The sequence below is a fragment of the Seriola aureovittata genome, chromosome 11 (assembly GCF_021018895.1).
Source record: "Seriola aureovittata isolate HTS-2021-v1 ecotype China chromosome 11, ASM2101889v1, whole genome shotgun sequence".
NCBI classification, from domain to species: domain Eukaryota; kingdom Metazoa; phylum Chordata; class Actinopteri; order Carangiformes; family Carangidae; genus Seriola; species Seriola aureovittata.
Window position 1 is genome coordinate 18,070,253 of NC_079374.1, and position 25,906 is coordinate 18,096,158.

At 39.6% G+C, this 25,906-nt stretch overlaps 1 protein-coding gene across 1 annotated transcript; it reads left to right on the plus strand.

Annotated features, from left to right (window-relative positions):
• Positions 1–411: 411 nt before the first annotated feature.
• htr1fa (5-hydroxytryptamine (serotonin) receptor 1Fa) lies at positions 412–24,459 on the plus strand. Its single transcript, XM_056388693.1, has 3 exons — positions 412–593; positions 21,356–21,467; positions 21,905–24,459. Exon 3 carries the CDS (start codon positions 21,906–21,908, stop codon positions 23,112–23,114), a length of 1,209 nt encoding a protein of 402 aa, XP_056244668.1. The 5' UTR covers positions 412–593; positions 21,356–21,467; position 21,905; the 3' UTR covers positions 23,115–24,459.
• The last annotated feature ends 1,447 nt before the right edge of the window (positions 24,460–25,906 follow it).

Here is a 25,906-nt window from a genome sequence, read left to right on the forward strand (position 1 = left end):
CATATGTAATCATCAATATATAACCAAGAAGTATTAGCTTACATTATGGATCATGGAAATAGGAGAACCTCTGAAAAATGAAGAAAATCACTTGTAATCGCAGTGGTTTTAAAATGATTATTCTTTAGTTTGTTCTTTCAAAGTTTTTACCTATGAAATTATAATTTAATACTAAATTGTGCTTTTCTAGCCCTTTTCCACAATGTGTGATCCCAAATGAGGCTGCATGAATAAAATATAGTGAGATGAGACTTGGTCACAGTGAAGCAAAGACATATATGAGACCTGTGAGCTGATTAAGTTTTATAGAAAATGTCACACTGACATGCAGGAGAAAACAATTGCCTCCTTATTAGCCGTGGTTACTGGGCGCTGTTACTCTTGTCTTCACACCACCTCCTTACTGACGCACCTCTCTAAGCTCTGTCTATGGCCAAGAAGCGCGCTCCCGTCTGCGCGTACTTCCTCCCTCGACACTGTAAACGGGTGTCGGCGCGAACATCGCTCTGCTGTGAATGGACATTAATGGGGACTGTAACATTCTTCTCTCACTGCATGGTTTGTTTTCTCATAATCTCTGCAACGGAAGCCAGGTAAGTTCATTTTCTGCAGGATATACATTTATTAAGACATTTATTTAGGCTGGTATGCAGTTTCTAAAATTCATGGAGCGAAATTGGGAAGTATCCTATAGTTACTAGACAGGCGCTTCATGTGATATGTGCACATTAGGTTTTAATTGATATCGGCATAAACATGCTGCTGTCATCTTAATTGGTTCTTGAAAATATTGCACTCATCAACCTTGTCTCTGTACATTTATGCAGAGAGCTTTGCCTCCACCTTTTTGCTGAGCATAACTATTTTCATGCATATAATATGATTAAAACAGGGCTGATTAAGACAGGGCTGATGCATAGATGCATTATGCTGACCCCACAGACTTCAGCATAATGCATCTATGCATCTTTATCCTTCTGCATTTTTCTGTCTGTGGAGTTGGATCCAATAACTGTTTTTCAGATTCAAGAGAGTGACTTATATACATACATAATGATACACACCTGGTTTTAATTATGCAAGAGAGAATGAAAGAAAAGAAAAGAAAACAAACAATGCACCTGCTGCTGGCGGAGAGCAATGGCATGTGGTGACTTTTACAGAAAGGCAAGCAGAGCTGAACAACCAACTGCCCCCCCTGCGGAGCAGACTGAAACATACCTATTCCTGACAATAGTAGGAGCAAATCTGTCTGAAATCGAGGGCCTGTCCTTTCTCATGATCTTGTGCTGCCTGTCTTTTCCTATGCTGCATCTTTCCTCTCTGTTCTTTCTTTTTTCTTTCTTTCTTTCTTTCTTTCATCTTGCTGCACTCTGCCTGGACATCTTTGACTTTCTGCTCTCCTTCGTGACTGAGGAAAAATCACTTATATGTTAATCTTCAAAATATGTACCATTTACTGACAATGACACACTCCAGTTATAATGCAGAATCCTGTATGTTCCTGCCTCAAGACACCTCACACCTCAAACTTCACAAACTTACTGCAGATCTTGCACAAAGAACCCTACACCTGGATTAACAGAGAGAAAAGGGTGTCACACATGTTGACCAAGATGATTAGTAAAACACCTTACACTGATTTGAGATGATAATTTAAAGTAATTTGCTTGTTTACATGCTACTGCTATGTCTTCAAACTGTTGGAGTAATTTTCTAATGCGAAATTTCAGTTTCCACACATATACTCACGTGTATAATAATATGTGCAATATCATAACTGATCCCAGAACAGTAGAAGCTGAGTCAAGGGCAGCTTGACAAGCACACTTCAGCTATAGCTAGTCACCCTGCAAAGATCCCACGGTTATCCACAATGCACATGTGCAAACCTCCAAAAACAACTGCTCCTCCCTCTGCTGGACAAGCGCCAGTCTTTGTCAAGTATCACCTGAAATAGCGCCCCTAACAGCAGCATGCGCATAGTATCTCAGTTGTCATGGTTACCATAATAAACACATGAGTGTACCAAGAATAGCGTACCGATCGTCGCCGTGGTTACTATATGGCTTGGTTAGGTTTAGGCACTAAAACCGCTCGGTTAGGTTTAAGAACACACCATGATTTGGGTAAAAATAAGTCCTTCCTCAACATTAGACTATCTTTGTTGTCATGGTTACAATAATAATAACATCGTAAACTTTGGGTCATAATAACCTGCTGCCCAAACAATCTATGTGCTCGTTTTTCACAGGTGGACAGTCTCCATTGATGCAATGGCTGGTAGTCTAGCTAGCCTCCAGATATAATAGTCCACTATGGCCACAAGATGGAAGTAAATTACAAGATGAATGCAAACAGGCAAAATCAGATCATCCTTGAGATTGCTCCAGGGGGTCCCCAGCAAAAACAGGAATAATTTATTTTCACTATAATTCCATCCATAAGTAACACAATGACAGAATGTATGACTATTTTTGGTAATTGGTTTCAAACACTTCCTGTAATAAAACATCTGAAAGCAAAACTCTTTGTGTCAGTATGGGGGTCCTTGATGTGGAAAAAGTTTGAGAACCTCTGCTTTGTGGGACAGGATGCTGTTCTGAGATGTAAGGAGAGCTATCACCTCCACTTTAGTATTATTCTAATTGATGTCTATTTTTTTAGCTTTAACTGGTCAAGCACTGCTGACCTTGCTTGTCCTGAAGGCACGCCCCTTGAATAGAGATATTTTTACTGACTGGCTGTTGCCTGGATCTTTACCAGACCTGACTCACCAAGAGAGAGTAATGATGAGGAGAAGGTGGGTTTGAGAGCAAAGGCTCCAATATGTCCAATATGTCCGTATTATGTATCTGCTCACAATGAACTTCGCATGTGGAGGTAGACGTAACTAAAAGTAAGCAGCGTACTCTCCAAAGACCTGCTGGAATCCAACTGGGAATCAGTTTTGCTGGAACGAAAAGGTTCGTTGACCAGCAGGTTCACTTAGGGAGCTCTCCTGGACCGAGTCACGGAAGATCAAACCCACAACATTTGATCAAATGTGATCAAGGAGGGTGTGTGTGGTAGAGATAATAGGAGAAAGGGAGAGCACTGCATCTGGAGGCAGTGTGTGTGTGTGTGTGTGTGTGTGTGTGTGTGTGTGTGTGTGTGTGTGTGTCTGTGTTGCAGCATCTCTGCAGGATTTTTATTTAAGTGTCAGACTGGGTTGCTGTGATAAAGAGACTGATTGAATCACTGAGTGATCAGTGAGTGACTTGTAAGCTTTCACATGGGCATTCCCATGACTGAGCATGTGATTACCTCTGACTGTGTGCATGTGTATGTCCATGCAACCCTATTGTCAGACAAGAATGTCAACATCGGCAAAACTAGATGATTCTGCAAAACTCCAAATGCTAACAGTTTTTTTTACCATCCTTGTATCTGTGCATGGCAACTATAGTATGGATAAGATTAGAGAAAAATGTAAGTTATGGAAAATGAACAATGGTTATGGTTCCATTTATGCAATAAAAAGGATAGGGAAGGGTCACGGTTACAGTAAACATCAATTGCAGGTCAGTTACAGGATGCATGGTCTTCTGCATGGAAGTTGGACATGCTACACACCCATCCACCACCTTACGTCCTACCTCACTACATAAAGGGCAAAGCACTTCCTGCACTGATACTGGATCTACATATCGACATAATTCTCAGGATAGTGGCCTGGCTCATGCGTAGCCTCGCTGCAAAGGGCAGTTTTTAATTATAAAGTTGACAATTCCCTTGCAGTGGAGGGCAATATTGAGAATGCTTTCATTTAATGACTTGAAATATTGAAGGAGGTCTCCACGCCAGGCTCTTTTTGGCTAAGGAGACGCATTTACTTATGGTACTTAATTACAGTGGGGGAGTTATCTCGGAAAGAAAAATAATGGACATCAGTGATGAGTGGCACAGTCAAACCAAGGACACACTGCGGCTGATGATGATATGAGGCCACGGAGCAGCAAGCATTTAGTGTAGCTCATCCTGAAGTACTCAGCCAAGTGGGTTTTTATATAGGGATGCACCAGTCCCACTTTTCCTCTACTGACTTGAAGTATTTGCTTGTTTTGCTTTTCAGTTTCAAATCTACATACCACATGTAGAGTCAGAGTGAGTCACCAATCCATCATTTACTGTATATTCAAGTCATATTTGGAAAGAAACAATATTAGTCTCCATTTTATACAGGGATAGGTGAGAAATGTGTGAGCTTACATTTCAGAACTGTACTACTTTAAAGTATTAATAGTAATAATAACCTTTACTTACAGCGGGCACCTCGGTAGCTCACCTGTTAGAGCGTGTACCACATAGGCTTAGTCCTAACCGCATCAGCCTTTTCTGCATGTCATCCCCTCTCTCTCTCTCTCTGACTCTTCTGTCTGTCTCTCACTTCACTATCTAAATAAAAAACCTTAACAATATTCAAAAATATGCTTTACAGGGAAACGCATAAAGATCAAGCAATAAAAATGAAGGCAAAAGCAAAGAGAAGCAATAATAGTCACAACATGACACGTGAGGCCCATCTAGTAACATCAAATTGAAAGCATAAAATAACACAAAAAACAAGGGTCAAGCATTCAAAAAAAAAAGGTCTCCAACAATTCTCCCAGAGTGCATTATGGTAGTCAGTGTGAGAAAAGATAAAAGCATCCTTACAACTTTTAATGTGCATTTTACATCAATATTTGCACATAATTGACTCCAAAAGCGAGAGGTAGGTGGAAAAAGTTCTGAGACATGATGAGAGTAAACTTTAGACAGCATGCTTTAAATATGCCACAGGAATGAGAAAGAGAGCGAGAAGCAGAATGTCTCCATTGAATCAGCAGTTAACTGAGTGTTGTGGCACTTTGCTGTTAATATTTTATAAACTTCAACTGTTGAATTACAACCCGTGGCAGCCAACTCACAAACGAAATAGTGTAGATCAGACAGTCTGAAAGTGTAGAAGACATGTTTGCTTTAACCAGTGTTTCCCCTCCGCTCAGGTAGATTTGTTTTGTTTATGGCCTGATGGATCTCAGTGGTGAACTGAGAGTTTATTGATCTGAAAAAACACTTCCTTTAAATGTTAAAGGTTTATAATGTCTGTAGTTTACATGGCTGGTACATGGACAACCTCCACAGCTCAATATGTTTAATTAGGCCCACTGTGTTGTTTTAGCACTGGTTTTGCTGATAAGGCTGTAAGCTGTTTGCACTACTGATAATATCATATAATGCTACCACCTTCAAATCACAGAGCCTCATTTTCTTCAACTAGATGGGAGTGTTTGTTTGCTTGTGTTTACTCTTAACTTTCATTTCGTCCTTTCCTGTGACAAAACTGTCTTTTCTTCATAGCATAATTTCATTAGGACAAATACATTTTGTGAGTCTGAAATGTTCCTCTCTACATTTAAAAAATGGCTTATGTAGCTTCTGAGAAAGACCATTTAACTGAGTTTGTACTTGATGTCTTTCTATTTTCCCTTGGTGACTAATAAAACCCAGACAGCAGCTTTCCATTGACCTGTCACAGTGGCGAGAGCCTCAATCAAAATCTGTCTTAATACATCTTACCTACTCATGTTAGACAATTAAAATAGGCCTTTCTGAGCTCTCTGTTTCCCTCATGTGTCTGCTAGCAATGCCCACTATGAGAAGAACTGCATAAATGCATCTTTGCTTTGTTAAAAAGCCCATAGCCTTCAGGAACCATTGTTTAATTACTTGTCACCAATCCATGACAGATGAGAATTCAAATGAGAGGATTTTATGCCAACCTTAGTTGCCAAAAGTATGCAAATACTAGACAGCGCTCATTGTTTTTTCATGGATCTTTGAAGACATTTGAAGGGTCTTCAAACCCATGGCAGCATGAAGGAAACATAGCAGCACTACCATAGGGATTCTTGTTTGTTTGTGTGTAAGAGAGAGAGAGAGACAGAGACAGTACACACAGCAACAGAATATGACAGATGGAGGGAGCACCTATTTCCTGGTTGCTGTTTTGTGAGCAGAAATTAATTCTTGGATTATACAGTAGCTGACTTTGTAAATGGGAACTAGTGCCTACCTCTGGATTACCTGTTGGAGCTGAAGTAGACCTGAAGAGAGCATCCATCAACTGGACATATCTAATAGAGTGGTCCATGTCTGAGAGATGGTCTCTCCCTGTGGCGTTTTTATCAAATTGACTCATAATGGAACAAGAGTAAAAGTCTAAAGCCCCAACAGCGGCGCCTAGGGGCTCCAATGTCGCCTTACATTCCACAAAGTGAATGTTGGATGGATTGAACATACTGATTTTACTCATCATAGAGCCTTACCTGTAGAAGGGCTAAAGATGCATACTTTGTCTTGAGAATGTGACCAGCTATGTCCCAGTTGAGGGACTGCCATTTTTCTGCCATTTCTCCTCTTGGAAATATTAAATCTCCACTACCTCAAACATGAAAGTCACTTCAATCTTATCAGCTGGTAGCAATAAGCGGGAAACCAGTTATGAAAGGTGGTAAGTTATCAAGTTATGTTTTGAGAATTAAAATGACAAGTTACACTTTTCCCACTCTGGGTTTTGAGACACAAAAGGCCTCTCCACTATATTGTGTAGTTTACTATCCTTTTGCATTACAAACCATCTAGAACTCATCCCACCAAATTTGCCAAATGCTGTCATTTTGTATTAATGTTAATTTTGTTTGAATTAATGCAAGTGAATCCGATTAATTTCTTTATGCAGTCACTCCTCGTCAACTCACAAAGTCAAACATTTCCAGTCAACAAAGTTGGGTGACAAAATATGTTGTTTGTCTTTACTTTCTAGAACAAGGCATAGAAGCATTATCATTAGTCTGTACCTTCCAAAATCCCAAAAATCACAACTAGAAAAAAAAATCTCTTTTACGATGTGACGATAGCGTGATTAAGGTTTGGTTAGATTTAGGCACAAAAAAAACGACTGGACCTTTGTCACCACAGTTACAATAAAGGACACATCGTTAAGGTCCTGGAGCCAATGGTAAACATAATTCAAAACAACAACATTGACTGTTGATTGATAATGGGAAATGAGCAGCGGTCTCCTGTATTAAAGTCCCACGTTTTGTTGACCCAACCATCCCGACCTTGTTTTCTGTGCGGATTCTGTTGCTTTACAATAACTGTTGAGGTCGTCTTTGGAGGACAGCCTCCCTCCTCCTTTTACCACCAGGGTGTTTCTCTTAATAGCAGTCCATAGGGATCCATTAATGTAACACCACATGATTGAAAACACATCTAAGTTGCTTACAAGAGCAAACAGTCGGGTTTATGTCGCGCTATTCCATCTGTTAAGCTCTGGTTTTATTATATTTATCAATAATAGATCAGCGTCAGAACCAAAAACAAGCACTAAGTGGCTTGTGAATAGTGAGTGCTGCTAAGGACACACTGGTTGTGTCTTCGAGGCTGCATTTCTCTGCAGCTTTTGAAGGACAGACAGCCTTTCTGACCAACATCCTCATCATTAAAACCAAGTTGCCGAGATGGCATCAGTTTGTCGTATGGAATTAGCAGCAGGGCAATGTACGTGTTTCACTCTGCATACTTGCATCGTGTGCCTTTCTGTAAAACAGCCATTAAAATTGGATCTACACCAAGCACTCATCTCTGCCACCGTCACAAACCTGACATCTATGAAAGCCGATGGTTGTAATTTCAACTCTTTTCTTTGATTATGTAACAAAAAGCTGCCTGTGCTTATTTTCCTCTCATTTCCAACATATTATGATGTTTCAAAGGAGAATGAGAGAGTTTTGTTTTTTGTTTTTTTGTGCCATTGGTTACTTTTATGGGTAAACAGTGCCTTTTATGCCACAAACCACTGAATGCTTCTTTTGTGAATGTGTGGAAGAAGTCAAAGATCAGAGCTACTGTAATTTGTTAAGGTAACGCTTGCTGCATAGAGAATCGTGTCAGGGCTCATGGGTACGTTGTAGCAAGTCTGGCCTTGAATGGTAGATACTGAAAAGAAGTTCTGTCTCATTAAAAGGCCAACAGGTCTGAATGCAAAGTTCACATTGGCTTTTCCCAGAGGCTCTCTGCAGTTTGGGTTGAAACTTCCAATTAAAAGGTTTATTAATTCCCTCTGCTTGTAGATCCTTTTCAGCTCAGTTCTAACTGAGGACAGAAGTTACTATATGTGTCAATTAAGGAATTCTCTATTGACTATTGAGTAAAAAACTGTTGAATAAAATTTGAATGCTCGATAAATAAGGAGCATTTGATCTGATATTGCAAAAGTGATGCGCCGAATTTTAGAACCGCAATTGACTGTTTGTAGAAAATATATTTGACAGTAATATTTGTACATTACTCATCTCATGAATGTAAGGTGAATTCGCAGCTACTGTCATAGCTGTTAACTTTGTAAGTGTAGGAGGTTTGTAGATATTTGTAAGTCATCGTGTATTTGTGAATTATGCAGTGGCTGCACCACATCTCTCTCTTTCTACTTCTGATTGGTATACTGCACAAGTATGATAGAAAAGCACAGAGTCTACATGTAATTAATTTCAGAGGATGTGTGTGTATGTGTGTGTTGATAAGACACAGAGATAAAGATATAGACCAAGATTTGGCACCTCCATCCAGTGACACTGCTGTCTTCCCTAAAGAGCTGCCTGTTTTGTTTCTGCTAAGTACATCTTCTCTAAGTTTGTTCCCTGAGCTTATTGCTCTCTGAATCTATGCTGGGAGGTTGATACAGTATTCCCTCGTGCTGACGTCACTATTGCGCTGATGACAGAGAGGTGGACTGGAAAACCACTGACTTGATAGCAAATCCTCTGGATATTGTTCTGGTATTGGCAAGTCGTTTTCATAACACAGAGGAATTGTCTTTTTTTTTTGCTCTTCACTCTGTGAACATGAACTACAGCAAATCCTGTCCATGAAATCTGTTTTTTACACTGGCTGATTTGAACTCCCAGGTTGTTTGAGTATATAAAACTACTGTGACTCAAACATCATCAACAGGATATCCAAGACTCATTGCATAAGATGTTGGCCAGGATTTTGGAAAACTAAAAGGTTTGGTTTGGGTTGAGATAATGGATGAAATAGATTATGCATTAGACAGCATTAGGGAAAACGTTAATAAGCATTTCCCTATTTATGACATTTTGTAAGCTTGCGACCTGACATCATTCAAGAATTAGGAAATTTAGCTTCTGATCAGAACGGGTTGGGTCAATCAATGTTGGGTTTACAGGAAGCATCCATTAACTGACTTCTTCTTTGTCTTATTTGCAGTTACACTAATCTAATCTCATTGCCACAATCTTTTTAGAGGACTCCATAACTGGTTTTAGATTGTGACTGAGTATGGAGTGTAGTATTGTGATGTAATCTTAATGTAAACTTTGCCAACAAACAGTTTTAAGTGTGGAAGTCGATGCAGCGGCAACAAGTTTAAGGGGGAATTTCATACACATAAACATTGACATCAGTTCATTGAATTATAGGGATATGAAATATGTGAGAATTTTGAAGTGTTCCTGTCAACTTATTGTTTACTCACATAGTTTTAAAAACATACAACGTTCATTACACATAAGCTATCAGATAATATATTTCAACTCTTAGCCTGAAATAAAAAAATAACAGGTTTATTCTCACAAATAATGTTACTTAACTTTGCTTTGTTGAAAATTGCAGTTATTTGTCCACTGCGTTTCAGCTATGATGGACCATATGAGCTGTTTAATCTGTGAGGAAAGGAGAACGTCCTTCCCACATTAGGAACTGTCCTGTCCATTTGGAGATGGATCCAATCTGCAGAAACAGCTGTAGTTGAGAGCTTGTGACGCGCACAGAAAACAATAATGCCATTGCCATTTCTATACAAACAAAAGGAAAAACAGCTTATGTTGCATGAAAAATGAAAACAGTGGAAGAGAATGAGGATAGGAGGCCCTTTATGCAAATGTTAGTCTGTATGAAATTCATTTTAGCCAAGTACATTTGTCACTGCAACACTAAATGACTTGTGGTGGATTTCTTTGCAGTGGAAGCTATGAATTGCATTAATATTATGAGCTGTTGCAAAGTACAGTAATCCCATTGGCACTGTGTCTTGCACAGCAATAATATGAATTTACCTGCTGGGAATCAATAAAATCTTCTCTTCTCTTCTCTTCTCTTCTCTTCTCTTCTCTTCTCTTCTCTTCTCTTCTCTTCTCTTCTTCGTGTGACAAAGGAGTGGATTTTCACTCCTGTCGTATCCCACTCCCACAAAAATACTCGTGTCCCCTCCTAATCCCATGACAGAATTTTTAAAAAGTTACCTGTGGTGGTTCCCTATTGGTAGACACTAGCTGCACACAGAGAAGCCTTCTTGTCTCCCCTCAGTTACTGCAGTGCAGCATCTCAGACAGGTGTGTGGCCAAAATGCATTTAGTTTGAAAAGAGTGAAATAAGCTTCTAATGTAAGATTTATGGGCTGTGCAGTGAATAGCCTCTCTGATTTTTGGTGTCTGTATCACGCATCGTCAATCGACACACATCATGCACCAGTGGCAACCTGCCACCAGAGCAGATAGGAGAGGATAAAAAAGAAAAAAAGACAATAACTACAGAATGACTATGTTCAAAATAAAGAAAATGGTGTTTATTCATATTAGAACTGCATATCTATGTAAGACTGACCTACAGTTATTATGATTCCTGTCACACCTGCTCTCTTTGACTTTTTTTCCTGTCCTGTCCCAGTCACATTATGAATAGTGAGGTTGACTCCAATTCTGTGGGAATCCCACAGGAATCCTGAAAAACCTCCTGTTTTCTTCTCCTCTCTTCTCTCCTCTCTCTATATTTCATTTTATATTCAAAATGAATCAGTTCAGTGCTAATAAATTAAATAACTGCTTCTTCTAAACTTATAGTACTAACAGAATTTATTAGACATTTATATAGTGAAACCCATTGTAAAGTTCTTTATGACTGAATAAATAAGTGTTGGTCTCGCCTGACAGGGAGGCAGGGCCAGCCCTCCTTCTGATACAAGACACAATGATGGGAGCCATATAGCTCGTCAGTGATAAATCGAATAGCTGAGTGATAGACGGCATCCAGATGGTTAAGATTACAAATGGGAACATGTCTATAAATAACTTTGCAGTAATCCAATAAAGACAGAAAGGTGGCTTCCAAAATCCCTACATAATGGGAAACAGGACTTGTTCCTATCCAGAAGACCAACTTGCTCCCTTTACTTGTCTATGAGAGTTTTACAAATTAATTTATCATCAATCCAGGTGCCTCGGTATTTATAATGAGGAATTTTCTCAATTGGGGTACCATTCAAAGTGCATATTTGAATTAATATGAATTATTAGGAATCCATATGTATGTCAGCCCCTGCCTGACAGTGGCTTTTCATCAAACATTTTCAGTGTATATTATCTGCTGTGGACATCTACTTTTTGTGCACAGCCAGTGGTGAGCAGAGCAAAGACTAATGGACCGGGGGTCTGTGTCCGAGTTTACCCACTGAAAATAAGCTCTAAAGGCCAGAAATGTCAAGACTTGACAGCATAATTTAGTGGTTAATTTGTGATTTATTCAACCTGTGCTGTTATATGAAAGTCATTCTTAAATATATTTCGGTACTAAAGCTGCAGGCTGCTGCACTCAAAGCCTTTTCTCTCACCTTGCAAGTTCTAATCATTCATCTGTTTCCAACGGTGGGGAGCATGCAGCTTGAGTCAGCAGCATATCAAAAGAAAATTCAATAATTTCATTTACATTTTCAGAAGATTTTATCACTTTTTCCTATCAACATGTGGCTAATATATGCTATAAAGCGCCGAGCCTCCAAGTCTTCCATACCCTTTCTGTCACACAAATTGATCTACCAAGAAAAATCATTCACAGAAAGTGGGTCAAGAAACTATTTTCAGTTTTTATCACCTACGTCCTATCCTGAATTTGTGCGTTTTCTCAACACTACGCTCATTAATTTCCTCACAGAACGATGGCTTGATTTCTGTCGGGATAACCTTCATCTGCACCAAACAGCTCCAAGGAGACTTACTGAAATGATGGATGTGTTTCCGAGCAAACTTTGATGCAGTGTTGTGAGCTTTATTTTTGTGACATGCTTATGTTATGACATGACAATTCTGTTGTTGGAGTGAGGGACTTGCTGCTGAAAACATTTGAAGGACATTTCCAATTCAAGATGCATTGGAATTATCATTCTCATTGTGTTGGTGTTTCATTGATGTCAGAATAAAATAGAAGACGATTGCAGGAGTGGGACAAAAGAGGACACACCATGAAATGACTACAAATATTACATTTCTGCATAATCAATGTTTTTTTTCACATGGACTTCCCATCAGTTTAGCCATATGCTTCATTGCATCCACCCAGTCCATTTACGCTAAGGTGCCCTTGTTACAGGGCAACTGTTGTGGAAATAAGTGAACATTGGAAGAGGATATTAGCTCCTGTAGGTTTGCGGAACTATGCCTGGGGTGCATTTTAATTAAATTCATGTGGCTGAATGTGCCAGTATTTAGGCTGCTTGTGTGTGGGTGTGTGTTACCGGGGGTTGTTTATATTATTTGCACATAATTTATAAGACATTTTAAATGGAGTAAACTGTTGATAATCAAAACTGCTGTTTCCATACACCCAGGAGAGTGTGTATAAAAGAGCGAGAGAGAGAGAGACAGAGAGAGCGAGAGAGTACATGTGCATGAGTGACAGTTGGACACTTGTGTTATGTTAACATATCCAAAGGTAGCCATACTCATTGTTTGTAGCTTGAAGTGAAAACCTGAGTAAAAGTTATTGTTTATGATGTATTTGAAAGGCAAATTACTATTACTACTAGAAGTAGAAATAAAATCCCTTAAAACTGTGAAATACTGTAAGCATGTCTTTGAATTAATATCAGACAGATGAACTGCGTCCTGTATTTCTGAGGCTCCAGAACTGATGGGATGTTCATGTGGAAAAAGAAAAACATTGTTTATGCAGAAATGTAATATTCATAGTCATTTAATGGCGTTCCCTCTTTTATCCAACTACACTGTAATGTCAAAGTGGTTGTTTGTACTGCTGAGATCACAGAGAATTATAAGTCAGTGATGCAGATCTGTGGATCTTTTTGCTCATTGTTTTGGTTTTTGTACAGTTACTACGGTTCAGGCATTCGTTTTAACCCGAGCAAATCTACCACAAAATATAGTTAAACGCAATTAATTTGCTTTGCCAAGTACATTTTCAAGGAAATATAATTCTCCAGCAGTGTTGATTCAAATCCAACACATATAATATCCCTTTTCCAGAAGCACATCTCCAACAGATGATAATGTGTCTCTTGCTGGATGTGGATTGTGGGCATATTAAGCCGACACATTAGCCAAAACAGCTGTATGAAGTGGTGATGCTGTGTGTGGCAGCTGCGTATCTGGAGGCATGCGCTGATGTTTCGCAATGTGAAGGGGCCATGCAATTTAGAGAGGCAAACTATTTTCCCATTTAATGTGTTTAGCTGCTGATAATTTCTTCAGGAGTTTTTTAATCTTGATTCTTCTCCAGGGGAGTTACAGTTTCAATTCATTAGGACATTACCTTCCCACTTAAACAGCATGATTAGTAACTTTAATAGCTGCAACATTTTGGTGGACATTAATTATATCAAACTACATGCTCACCATGTTAAATATTTAAATAAATACTCTCATTAACTCAAAATACCATGTGGCTCTGTAACCCTAATTTGAAGGGAGATAACAACTTCTCCTTTTTCCTGGCAATTACTGTAGTCAAACACTTTTCTTTGAAATTAATGGCGTAGATCATGTGTCAGACTTCTGACAGCTCACATTTTTGCTTCAAAATGACCTTCTTTTTAGCGGCTCTTTAGTAATAACAAAACAAATTAGAACACTATTCCCAGAAAAATCTGTCATACCCTGACATGCTTACCTGATCTAACACATTTAATATCTGGATTTTCTTCCTTTTCTTATGACAAAGCTGCACTGTGTGCACTGTGTGTTGTTGTTGTTGTGAAGATTCACATCCTACACTGGTGACGTGTAGGATGTGTGAGATATCATCGGCATTTTTTTTTTTTAAGATAAATTAAATAAAATCCACCTCTCAGCTGCATGATGCAATTAAAGCAAAACTATGCATGGTCCGCTCACTCATCTCTTGTAAGCTACATATTTTCATGTTGTTCATTTTTCTGCAAATAGATTTCTGCTCCAAGTCTGGGTGCTCACAATAATTAATGACACCTTTCCATAATGTAAGAACTGGCAGTTGTCAAAACACATTTTAAAGGAGTATAAATGACTAAAATGTGGGCCACAGCTGAATAAGTAACACATCAGAGCAGAGAAACAAATGTGTGAATGTACCAATTGCAAAATAATTTCGTAAATCATTCAATCTCCATCTATTAACCTCTACACAAATGTGTTAATGTTTTTGTAGATAAAATGAATAAAACTGAATTTTAAAAAATTACGAAAAAAATGGCATTTTGAAATAAAAGTGGCGCAAAGTCCTTAATGCTTCTTTTTCATTCCATAGTGACAATTTTCCCATTGATAGGTAACAAATAGCACAAAGTGGTAGGTTATATGCACAAGGACAATGAGAATGCCTCCACATGCACCAGTTTTTTTATATATATGCTTTATATCCGCAGAGCTCAACTTCTTTCACCTGGGTAGCAAGCATGCAGTGACTGCAATGTGTTCATGTGATAAAACTAGAATGGCACTCATACCTCCACCACCTAAACAGTTCCTGATCCTGATCCGCCCCTTTAATCAGATCTGCACCTAAATTGGGTGACTTCGTCCCTGTTCCACGCCCCATCCCTCCACCAAGTTTGGTGCAAATCAGTTCAGTACGTTTTGCACAATCCTGCTGACAAACAAACAAACAAACAAAGCATCAGACAACATAAAACATAACTACTTAGGCGAAGCTAAAAGGTCTGGTTCTAATGAAAGTACTTTTTACATTTTTAACAGACTATGAAATAACAGGTCTAAAGAAACAAAAAATAAAGCATTATTTTTGGACCTACAATTCAAATAAAATTGATTTAACTTGACTTTCTTCTGGGTTATTTTTTACAAACCTGTCTACAGACAACCAGAATTAAATCCTTGTGATACTGACTTGACAGGTTCTGCTTTGAAATAGGTCCAGTTGGCCTCCTTTCACACCCATTACCTGGGTAGCTGCAGGTCTATAGAAGTCTATAAGGGTGTATATGCAGGAGTATACTATACCAATATATGATACATTAAGACACACTCGACTGTTTCCCTCCATAACCTGGTGATTTGGATGAGGACAGAGAGAGGAGGGTTGTTAGGACTGTTCTGTTGTGTTGTCAGGATGTTCAGTGAGGAAAGTAATTTTTCATGTAACTGTGTGTCCCCAGTGCCTCCACACAATGTCACCATCTCCCATCTGCACAGAGGTTTGTGTGGTTGTTTTGCAGTTTGTTGATTTCAAGCCGCTGAATGTGTAAATCTTTATGCCACAGGGTCAAAATTGTTCAAATCCTGTAGGGGCTTTAATCAATGTAAAGTGTGCGTCAGCATGTTTGATGATAATGTGCTTTGAGGCAGCACTTTAACATTAAAGACTGCGAACGAATCATACAACCAGTCATGCTGCCTTCAAACTGTTGATGCCAGACACTTTTTTAACAGTTACCCATTAACTCAGTACAGGCTACTGATCGTATTTGTTACCATAGTCGCATCAAACCTGTAGTGATGATGTGGATCCAATTATGTGTTCTGGTGGGAGAATCTCTTTGATTCTCTGCTCACCAGATAAAGGCTTGAGCGGATGCTTTTTCCTATAATTGTGGCGGTTGTCTAATCAGTGGTTTTCCACGTTATGTGCACATTTGTGCTTGCCGATGAAATCACCAATGTATGAGCTGTGTTTGGGAAGTTACTATGTGATGGTATTACTATTAATGAATTAAAATTGTAATGCGATTACTGTATTGTACTGGGGATCTATCCATCGCAGTACTTGCCATTACTTTCTAGAAGTCATAAATATGCTGTAGTCACGCAAAATATGACCTCCTCTACAGGCCTCCCCTGTATTACTGCTGCACTGAGCAAAAACTAATCTGAGCCTGTTCAGCAGGGATCGAGGCATCTCTGCCATCATCTGTAACAAGACAAAGCTGAATTCTGTCGCCATGTTTCTACTGCTCCTACAAGTGCCTTGGCAGATTGCTTTGGCAGGTTTTCTTGCTGTGGACAGGTGATTCTGACCGGGACTCAATTTACATTCACTGGTGGAGTTCATGTCTTCATGCGAGATAAACATAAAATAATGTGTCTCCCCATTCTCCTCTGTACGTTTGCTCTTTACCTTCTTCCCCCCTGTACTCACACATGTTCTGACAGCATAGAAGGCTAAGGACTGAGTGATACTTCCTGAACGTAACCTCTAATGTCACATGCCCTTTGTAATCACCAACTTTTCAGAAGCATGTATGTGTTCGTTTTTAATAGTATAGACATTCGTAATGGCTGCCTTGCATGTCAAGTCAGTCCATTCAAGCTGATGTCCAGGAATGTATATAGCCTTAGTCCACATGTGCATTAAACTGCATTAAACTCCTGGAAGATTCTGTCTTAAAAATTAATTCACCTCAGGGAGTGTATGGCCATACATACACTTACTGCAGCAGAAATAACAAAGACAGATGTAGGCCACTGATAGATTCACGAGTTTCAGCCAACACAAACATCACTTAAAGCCACCCTCCACTCAAAACTTAAATAGATTGTTTTGCTCATAGTTACTTAATTTGGATGTTTGGCCTTCACTGTGCAGAATGCTGTATGTGCAGAGTTCAACACTAGATGACTGTTTTTTATTTATTCAAAACAGAAAGTATCTCCATGCTCACCTTAAAGGACCTATTTGTATGTTTTGGTATTGCTACATAGGTAGCATTAGCATTATCAGCTGTTTACTTACCAGTCTTGGCAACAGCTTCAGCCATCGTCGCTTTTACAAGACAAAAGGTTATAAGACACTCTCTGAGCAGCGCTACTTCTTCAGGGCAGACTGAGCACTGCAGTGACTCGGAATTGGAAAGTGACAAGACAGTTCGACAGTGCCATGGCTAGCTGGTTAGCATGCTTACTTCAGTAGAAGAAAAGAAGTGATAGGTAGAAGAGAAACAAGAAGGTTGCTTTCCACCACTGGAGACAGCTCTTGGCGAGTAAATTGATTAAGTTTCATGCTGAACTTGCAACATTTCTTCCAGACTGGTAAAGAAACAGCTGTTAAAACTAACAGTGGCTATGTAGCAATAATAAAACAAATAGAATCAAAAAAGATGAAGTCATGCACCTACAAGCAGGGTCGAAGATTGAACCCTCCAGTGCACATACACCGAGAGAATTGTCTTTTCAGTGAAGCAGGAAAAATCTTGTGTTCTGCGCTTAAACTTTTAAAGCAAAAAAAAATATTTGTTGGATTTTGCATTCACATTTTGTGGGGGAAAAAATGCAGCCAGCACAAATTATTATTCAAAACAAAGTATTTTCTATGTCTTAAAACATGTTGAACACCTAACACTTACGCCCAGCATGCCACAAAAAGCTTTGAAACCTTTTCATTCATCCCCAGATATCACTGAAAGTATTGTTGCTGACAAAACATGCAAACAGGCTAGAAAAAGATGTGTGCAACACACTGTATCATTTAAAGCTGGTTACACAACTGAAACACAACAAAGACAGTGGTAAAACAATGAACCTATCCATTTTTTTTTTGCACAAATGTAAATGCTTTCTCAGATGAGTGCAGCATGCTATCCACTTTATGTCCCCTACAGTACAATACCTGCAGTCAAGTTTATATGATGAATAATAAACAACCTAAGAAAAGATACACCACCTCTGCCCCCTTTTGGACCTGGTGAGTCCTTGAACCAGTTCCATCAAATTGAGTCTTCAGGGGTCATGTCACCAGCTAATACTTCTATCTCCATGAAGCAGGTAGAGAGAGCTGACAGTAACATGGTGTGTAGTGAAACCCCAGCTGAAACACGCATGAAGTGACCCAGTCAAGCTTGAAACGAGGACACAGGTCAGTGAGTGAGAACAGTGACTGCTGCAAAGTGAACATGACAGTAGTTTAGCCCACTCGGAGCGATGGGGATGATGTCACCCTTTGGTGTAATGCAGGTCAGTCAGTATGAGTCACTATAGACACAAAGTAGTTATCAGAACATATAGTACATTTTAGTCACTTGTCATTGTTTTGCAACATACTTTGCTTTTTATTCATCCTTGATGTGGAGATGAATTTCTTGCTAGGGGTCTCTGATCTAAATGAAGTACTCTCATTCTCTCAAAATGTGATTAAATATTTATAACAGCTGATTTTTTTTTTTTTTTTAAAGGACATTGGAATATTATGGAAATGTTTAGTGCAAATAGTTAGCCCTATACTGAGCCCTTTACTTATTTGTGTCATTCCACGTCTTTACCATTCCCTAAAAATGCAGTTTACTTTATGCTACTTTTTCATTATTGTGTCCCAGAAAGCAAGAATCAATAATTACATCCAGTTATGTATAAAAATGTTTTTCCAATTAGTTTTTTTTTTTTTTAAATAAAAGCGTGTCCTTTGCTGCAATTTGTTTTTCACCAAATTAAATAGACTCAGCAGATGAAAATAGCTAAACAGACAGATAGACTTGCTGCTGTGCCCTGTTATTTTGCTACAGTTAGTCATTTATTTCACATCTTTCCAGATCTGTCACTCACACAATCAGCTTTTTCACAACTCTCCTCCTTCACAAGCAACACTGGGCAGCTTGACATCATGCCTGGGCCAAACTATGTTTCAGAGCTCGTGCTCCAAATGACAGATACAGTTTCTCTGTTGTTGTACAGAGAGAGAAAGAGATTTCATGTCAGGGGACTGACACTTCTCTTCTGGTGGAGGACTGCAAGCCTTGTGGAAATGAGAGTGAAGTTGGTGTTTGTTTGTTGGTGTACACAGTATATGTGTGCTGGTTTGTGGGTGCTTTCAGGTGGGAATGTGTTTGAGCTGTGAGTGAGTTGAGTTAAATATTGTTAACATGTTTCTGCTTTGTCAGCCTCCTTTTTATATGCACAACCTGGATCTGTTGTTGTAGACTGCATCGTCACACAATATTGCCGCAGCTTATTATTACACCCACATAACAACTTTGCATTTAAAATTTGGGGATTTTGAAAATGTTATTTGAATGCTGAATAAATATGCTAATATTGTAGATCATGACGCTCTTTAAACATTACTGAACAGTATCAGGGTGTGCTGGTTGTCTGTTATCACAACATATCCATAATTAGTAGATAATTCCTCAAAAAGATAACGTAGCACTGTAAAAAAAAAATTGATAAATTAAATAAAAACTGTGTAATTTTGAATCAATGTGGTTATCAGTCAGTGAATGAAGATTTTTTTCCCACTGAATTTATGCAAAGGCACTGGGTTTTATTCTGAATAAAGCAGAGAGCAGATTCACGGAGACTCACTGGAGCTTATCTTCAGATGGCCTTGAGCAGAAGCCTATGTTTTAGAACATTTCAAGACAAAAGCAGTTGATTTCTTTGTTGTATATAATGACAGGCTGACACTGTTAAAACGCATACTGTCAGTTACTGCATTTGCATGAACAGAAACACACTCATAGAAACACACTGCGTCATATTGTATATCTAAATATACATTTGTGCAAAAACACTGACAAAAATAAGTGTTTTCAGATGCACCTCGGAGAATACATTGGTGCACAGTGACATAGAGTGCAACAGAAGTGCAGCAGTAATTATCATCTATCTGTGCAAAGTAATCTGCATATTAAGTACTACTTTCTTCCACATTCACTCAAGGGTAAATGGGAAGGAGTAGAATTGCATCACAGCACGGAGGAAGGGAATTTTATTGACTTTAAAGACAAGAATCACAGGTATAAATAAACAAATACTGCTCATTGGTTCATTTCACAGTGGCAAAGCAATTTGTTCTGGATTCGCTGAAACCATCTGCTTTTAATTGTATTTTTTGGCCATTGTAGCATAATGAATTGTACCTGACACACTCAGCAAAGAGTCAGCTTTAATAAAGTGCTTGGTGAAACTTCACTTTAGGTGGTAATTTTCTTGTACTGAGCCTGAAAATCAATTTTGAAACCAACAGCTTAAAGCTGCTGTTTTCAACACTGGGTCTGGCACAGCCAACAAAAGCAAACAGGATTTTTATCTCCTACAAACTGTTAATACAGAAAGATGAAAAAACACAAAATCAAAATATACATCATTTATGGTTAAAGAAATTAAAGGTTCTTTGTTCATGTGTTATACACCATAGAAATATGATTTATTTTACACTGTAAAACACTAAGCAAAGGTGACTCAGTCTGGCAAAGGTGCCCACACCTTGAATGAGGTAGTGAAACAATACTCATCATATGCCTCTGCACTGCTTCGATCAATTTCACCTACATATTATATAAGATGCTCAACATTATAATGGCTATGAAAATACCACAGTTCCACCTAGATGATGCATCTGATGCTACCTGGAACCTCTCATAAGAGGTAAGATTTTGCAGTAGTAATGGTTAGCCAATGGTAAAAACACAGTCTGGACGTGTTCATGGTAAATTATATTAACAGGCATTTTGCCGTGTGTGAGGGTAAAGTGAACTGAAATCTCTTATCTCATTCAGTTTTCATATGGCCTAGCCAACCCGTTCACCCATCCACCTACGCCCGGACCTACAGCCTGGGAATCGAACAGTGTCAGCAGAGACCTGACAGTCATAGTTTGCCTGCCTCTTCTCCATCACCAGATTAAGCAAAACTACTGTACTTCTTGTGTTTCTATAGCAACAGTTCCCACTCATGTCTTCAGGATACTGAGCAATGCGGCGGGTGAAGGAGAGCTGCAATGACAGTCATACCTGAGCTTTTTGATGTAGTCATAGTGGCTGTTGCTAAATGTGGGGTGGGGTGGGTGGGAGGGTCACATTGGTTAATACTCAGTTGATCAGGTTAAAAGAAGATCCACAGACCCATGCTTAAAGAAAGTGGTTTACATGAATTAAATGAATACAAATAATGCAAACGTTAACTTGATTTTTACTGTTGTGTAAGTGTACTTGTCCTCAATTTCCTGTCTTCAATCTTCTGTACCTCCCTTTTCCTTTTCTCTATCTTTCTCACGATTTCTATCTCTTGTTCTCTCTCGTTTTCTCTCCCAGGTGTTGAGTGACAGAGGTGATGTGATGGCAGAGCCAGCAGGCCAGACAGATCAGAGCAGAGTGTCTGCTGCACACTGAAACAACTGGATGCAACACAGTAGAGCCTATTCAGGTGGGACTGGATTGTCAGATTTGTAGGTTTCCGCATACTTTTGTGGGCAAGTTTAAGGAATGTCAAAGCTTTGCCAACCATTTAATGTTTCAGGACCTTGAAAATTACATTTGAAAGCATATTTTGAATGAAAACCATCTTTTCATCCACTTTGACATGTTTTATGTATGAAGTTCAAGGAGGAAAATCATTGGCAATGAATGTTTAAAAGAAGAAGAAGGAGAAGAATAACAGAATTACTGCGACAAGTGAATTTTGCAGCACTTTAAAATTTTGATGTTAAAATTCCATGTCAGATTATGAACAGATAAAAGAAGAACAAACATTATACACAGCAGTCACAAGATAAATATTGACTCAAAATGATTTGTCTGCTCCTAAAGAGGAATTTTGGACCTTTATCTCAAATGCACAACTGTCTTTGTCTCTGACTGCAGAATGGATTTCCCCAATTGCACTGAAGGGGTGTTTTCCACAAGCAGTGGTGATTATGACTCACTGGAGACCACTAAACGCCCTCCCAGTAAGATCCTGCTAACGCTGACCCTGTCTGTGGTGGCTATCCTGACTACATTCTTCAACTGCCTGGTGATCACAGCTATCGCAGTGACCCGCAAGTTGCACCACCCAGCCAACTACCTCATCTGCTCATTAGCAGTGACTGACCTGCTGGTGGCTGTGTTGGTCATGCCCTTCAGCATCATCTACATCCAGAAAGAGAGCTGGGTCATGGGCCAGGTGGTGTGCACCATCTGGTTAAGTGTGGATATCACCTGTTGCACATGCTCCATCCTGCACCTCGCTGCAATCGCCATCGACCGTTACAGGGCCATTACTGATGCAGTGGAGTACTCTCGCAAACGCACAGGGGCCAGGGCTGGCGCGATGGTGGCAGTGGTGTGGCTTTTGTCCATCCTCATCTCGCTTCCTCCTCTGCTGTGGCGGCACTACAGCGGGGATGCAGACCACAAAGACCAGTGCATCATCATCCACCATCACATGGCCTTCACCCTGTACTCCACCCTTGGAGCCTTTTACATCCCCCTGCTGCTCATCCTCATCCTCTACTACAAAATCTACCGGGCCGCTCAGACCCTCTATATGCGCAGGGAGGCCAGCCGAGCCAGCCGTCACTCATGCATGACCAATGGGAGCATGATCCCCTCATCCTACCCTGCTGGAGATGGTGATGCTGATGAGGGGCCTCGAAGTCCGGAGCCCGTAAGCCCACCAGAGAAGTCTTTCTCTGAACCTTCTACTGAGGAACCTCTGCGTGAACGAGTACGTGTCTCTGTGAAGCCTTTCCAGTGCAAGTCGCGTCGGTATGAGTCGCGTAGCGAGTCACGTAGCGAGTCACGTCGGAGCCAACTTTACCAAGGACCTCGCATCTCTGGCTCGCGGGAGCGCAAAGCGGCATCCACGTTGGGGTTGATAATTGGCGCTTTTGTCATCTGTTGGTTGCCATTTTTTGTCAAGGAGGTGATCGTGAACACCTGCAGTGCTTGCAGTACTTCAGTGGAGATGGCTGACTTTCTGACGTGGTTGGGCTATCTCAACTCGCTGATCAACCCCCTCATCTACACCATCTTTAATGAAGACTTCAAAAAAGCTTTCCAAAGTCTCGTTAGGTGCAATCAGTACCTCTGATGGTTGCAATGATACACGGTCATGCCAATACACCATCTAATGTACACACATAACAGGGAGGGAACAAACTAATAGCTGGAAGAGGTCAGAGAATACTGACTGAATACTGATTTTGGTGTGCTTGAGTATCATCTAGCAGAGGAAAGGATTGACACACATTTCCAGACACTCCATCAGGTTCTTCAACAGCCTGAATGGCACCAGCTCAGCAAAGAGCTTCACAGCAAAGTTCCACATTGAAATCCAAGTCTTGTTATTAATAGAACAGCCTGAGATCCCCTTGATGATAATTGGTGTGTGTTAAGGGACACTGACATGTTGGTTTTTAGAAAATGGGCCATCGCTGACCTTTTTGAGGTAGAGGTTCTGAGCATTAATGATCAGCCCCATTTAAAGGTCTTGAAATAGCTGACCATTACGTCTGTTCCATGGAATGACCTCCCTTCTATCTAGTCCAAGCTGCTAGCTGAAATACAGAACATGTGTAAAATACCACAGCATACCAAGTTGTGACTTTCTGTGGCCATGATGTTATGGGGGGGGGGGGGGGGGGACTTTTACATGACTTACTGTCAGAGTAATTGTGAACAGAAGTAGTTGTTGAATGTGGTATGTATTCAGCCTCACAAAACATTCCAACAAATATAAAACATAAATTTGTAGATTGCTAAAGCTCCATGTTAAATAATGGTAACGATGCTGACTTTATTCATTTGACAATCTGAGAATGGGAAATTATTGCTTGCTTTTCATGAACTTCACAACACCAGAACTTAACATACCATGTATTAAATGTCTCAGATTAACAGCTAAGAATACCTTAAGTGTGAAGAAAATGTTTTATGATCTGGGACCAAATCACATATTGAAATATGAAAATACTTGTGACCAAGTTTAAAGAATATGTAATTTTCAGTTCAAAATCCTAACTGGAGATCTCTAATTGATATTTTTTGCACAAACCTTTATGTTCCTTTCAGTTTTTCTCAGTATTATTTATTTGTTCATCCTGGAACCCCTAGACTCCCTATCCCATCCCTCTCCCACACCATAGCCAGGTTAATGAATATGAGAACCACTGGAGGAGAGATCCTCATTACGTTACTCCCACTCAAGTACTTGGAATAGAACTACTATTTCTTTACTGCCTCCGAGAGGGCACATGATATGTTGATGGAAATTTTGAGGATGAATCAAGTGAGAGGGTGTACTGTGCGCTAGGGAGATAATACAGTGTCATATATTTACATACTCTCTGACAGTATGACCAGTGGTTGTATATTGTTTCTTTCTTTGTCTCTCTGTCTCAATGATCAATAATAAACAGTCCACAGCTGAATCATGTCCCCCTGTTCTTGTCTCAGTTAATTAGAAGTTTCTGAGTGATGATTTGGTGTGTGAGGCGACTACAGTATAGTTGATATGTGTATGGAGAGAGTAGTAGAAGGAATAAAAGAAACATAACTCACTGATAATCTGTACATCTGAATGACTTGATGTGATATACTGCAATCCCATATTTCTATCTGGTGACATTCTGCTGTTAAATGTGAACACAACAATGGTTACCATATTCTGATATGATGGCACCCCCTTGTGGCCAGCAGAAAAACTGCAGACTTTCCAGTTTGCTCTGATAAACTGCATCACTCTCTTTCACGGCTAAAACAAAGAAATATGGTGTTGATAATTTGGCTTCACCAAAAAAAAAAAAGGCATTAATGTGAATGTCCTCTCTGGCTTATGGGCCAAAAACGAAATGCCTAAATTCACTGTAGCTATAGCCTACATCTTGCCCAGCTTTTTCCTCTGGCTTACTGAACGCGTTATTGTGAAGATCATGTTCTAATGCTGTTGTCCATTTTGAAAATGAGAGAAGAAGAACGTCACTTTTATTTCAACCAGTAACCCGTTGGTGAAACACATGGTGTAGGGACCATCTGCTTCTGTTTTACCTGTTGGTAAGGACAACATTTACTGATGAGTATAACAAAACTCCTAAAACTCTTCATTACTACATCACTGGAACACACGACTGCCACAGAGGTACAACTGCCAGGAATAGAAACCGTCTCAACAGTGGTTTGCCTCTGAACCACCTATTATAACCCACACTACAGTGTCCAATTTGTTTCAAATGTCTTCACAGAGTTTGAAATATAAAACATGTAGACTAGAATAGAAAGGGACCATGTCCATGTACACACAGGCTTGTAAGATGCTCTCACTAACCCATTCGGCCCACGTCTGTTATGAAAGGGTCTTACTGCCTAGTCTTTCTCCATGGTACACAAATAACTAGTGCAGTATAACTCTGTACACCCCAGAGGAAACATCGGTGAAGGCATCAGGGACAGACTAGGCAAAGTCTTCTCTCTTTCTCCAGCCTCTAGCTGAGTTGTGCAGGAGCTTAAAGAACTGTTGTTCTCAGGGGTAAAGTTTGTCTCACTAATAATAGCGCTTTTCTGATGTTAATGTTACAGTTCATATCTGCAGTGACAGTTTGCCCGTTAGGCTCAAAGGGCTCTTTGGAGAAGGTTTTAAAAACTACAGGCAAGAGGTCTTAGACATTTTCAGGAGGCATAATTGGAAAAGAACAGGTGAAAAAAAATCAATTTAACTGCTTCAGCTTCAGGGTCCTGCTGTTGTACATGCTGGCTCACTGTCACTCTGTCTGCTGAGTGGCACACTTAAATAGAACAGAGCCATTGGTAATGTTATATAACACCTGTGCTATTCCTTCTATGACAAATCTACTGTGAAGAGGTCTCTTATACATGAATAGGAATTTA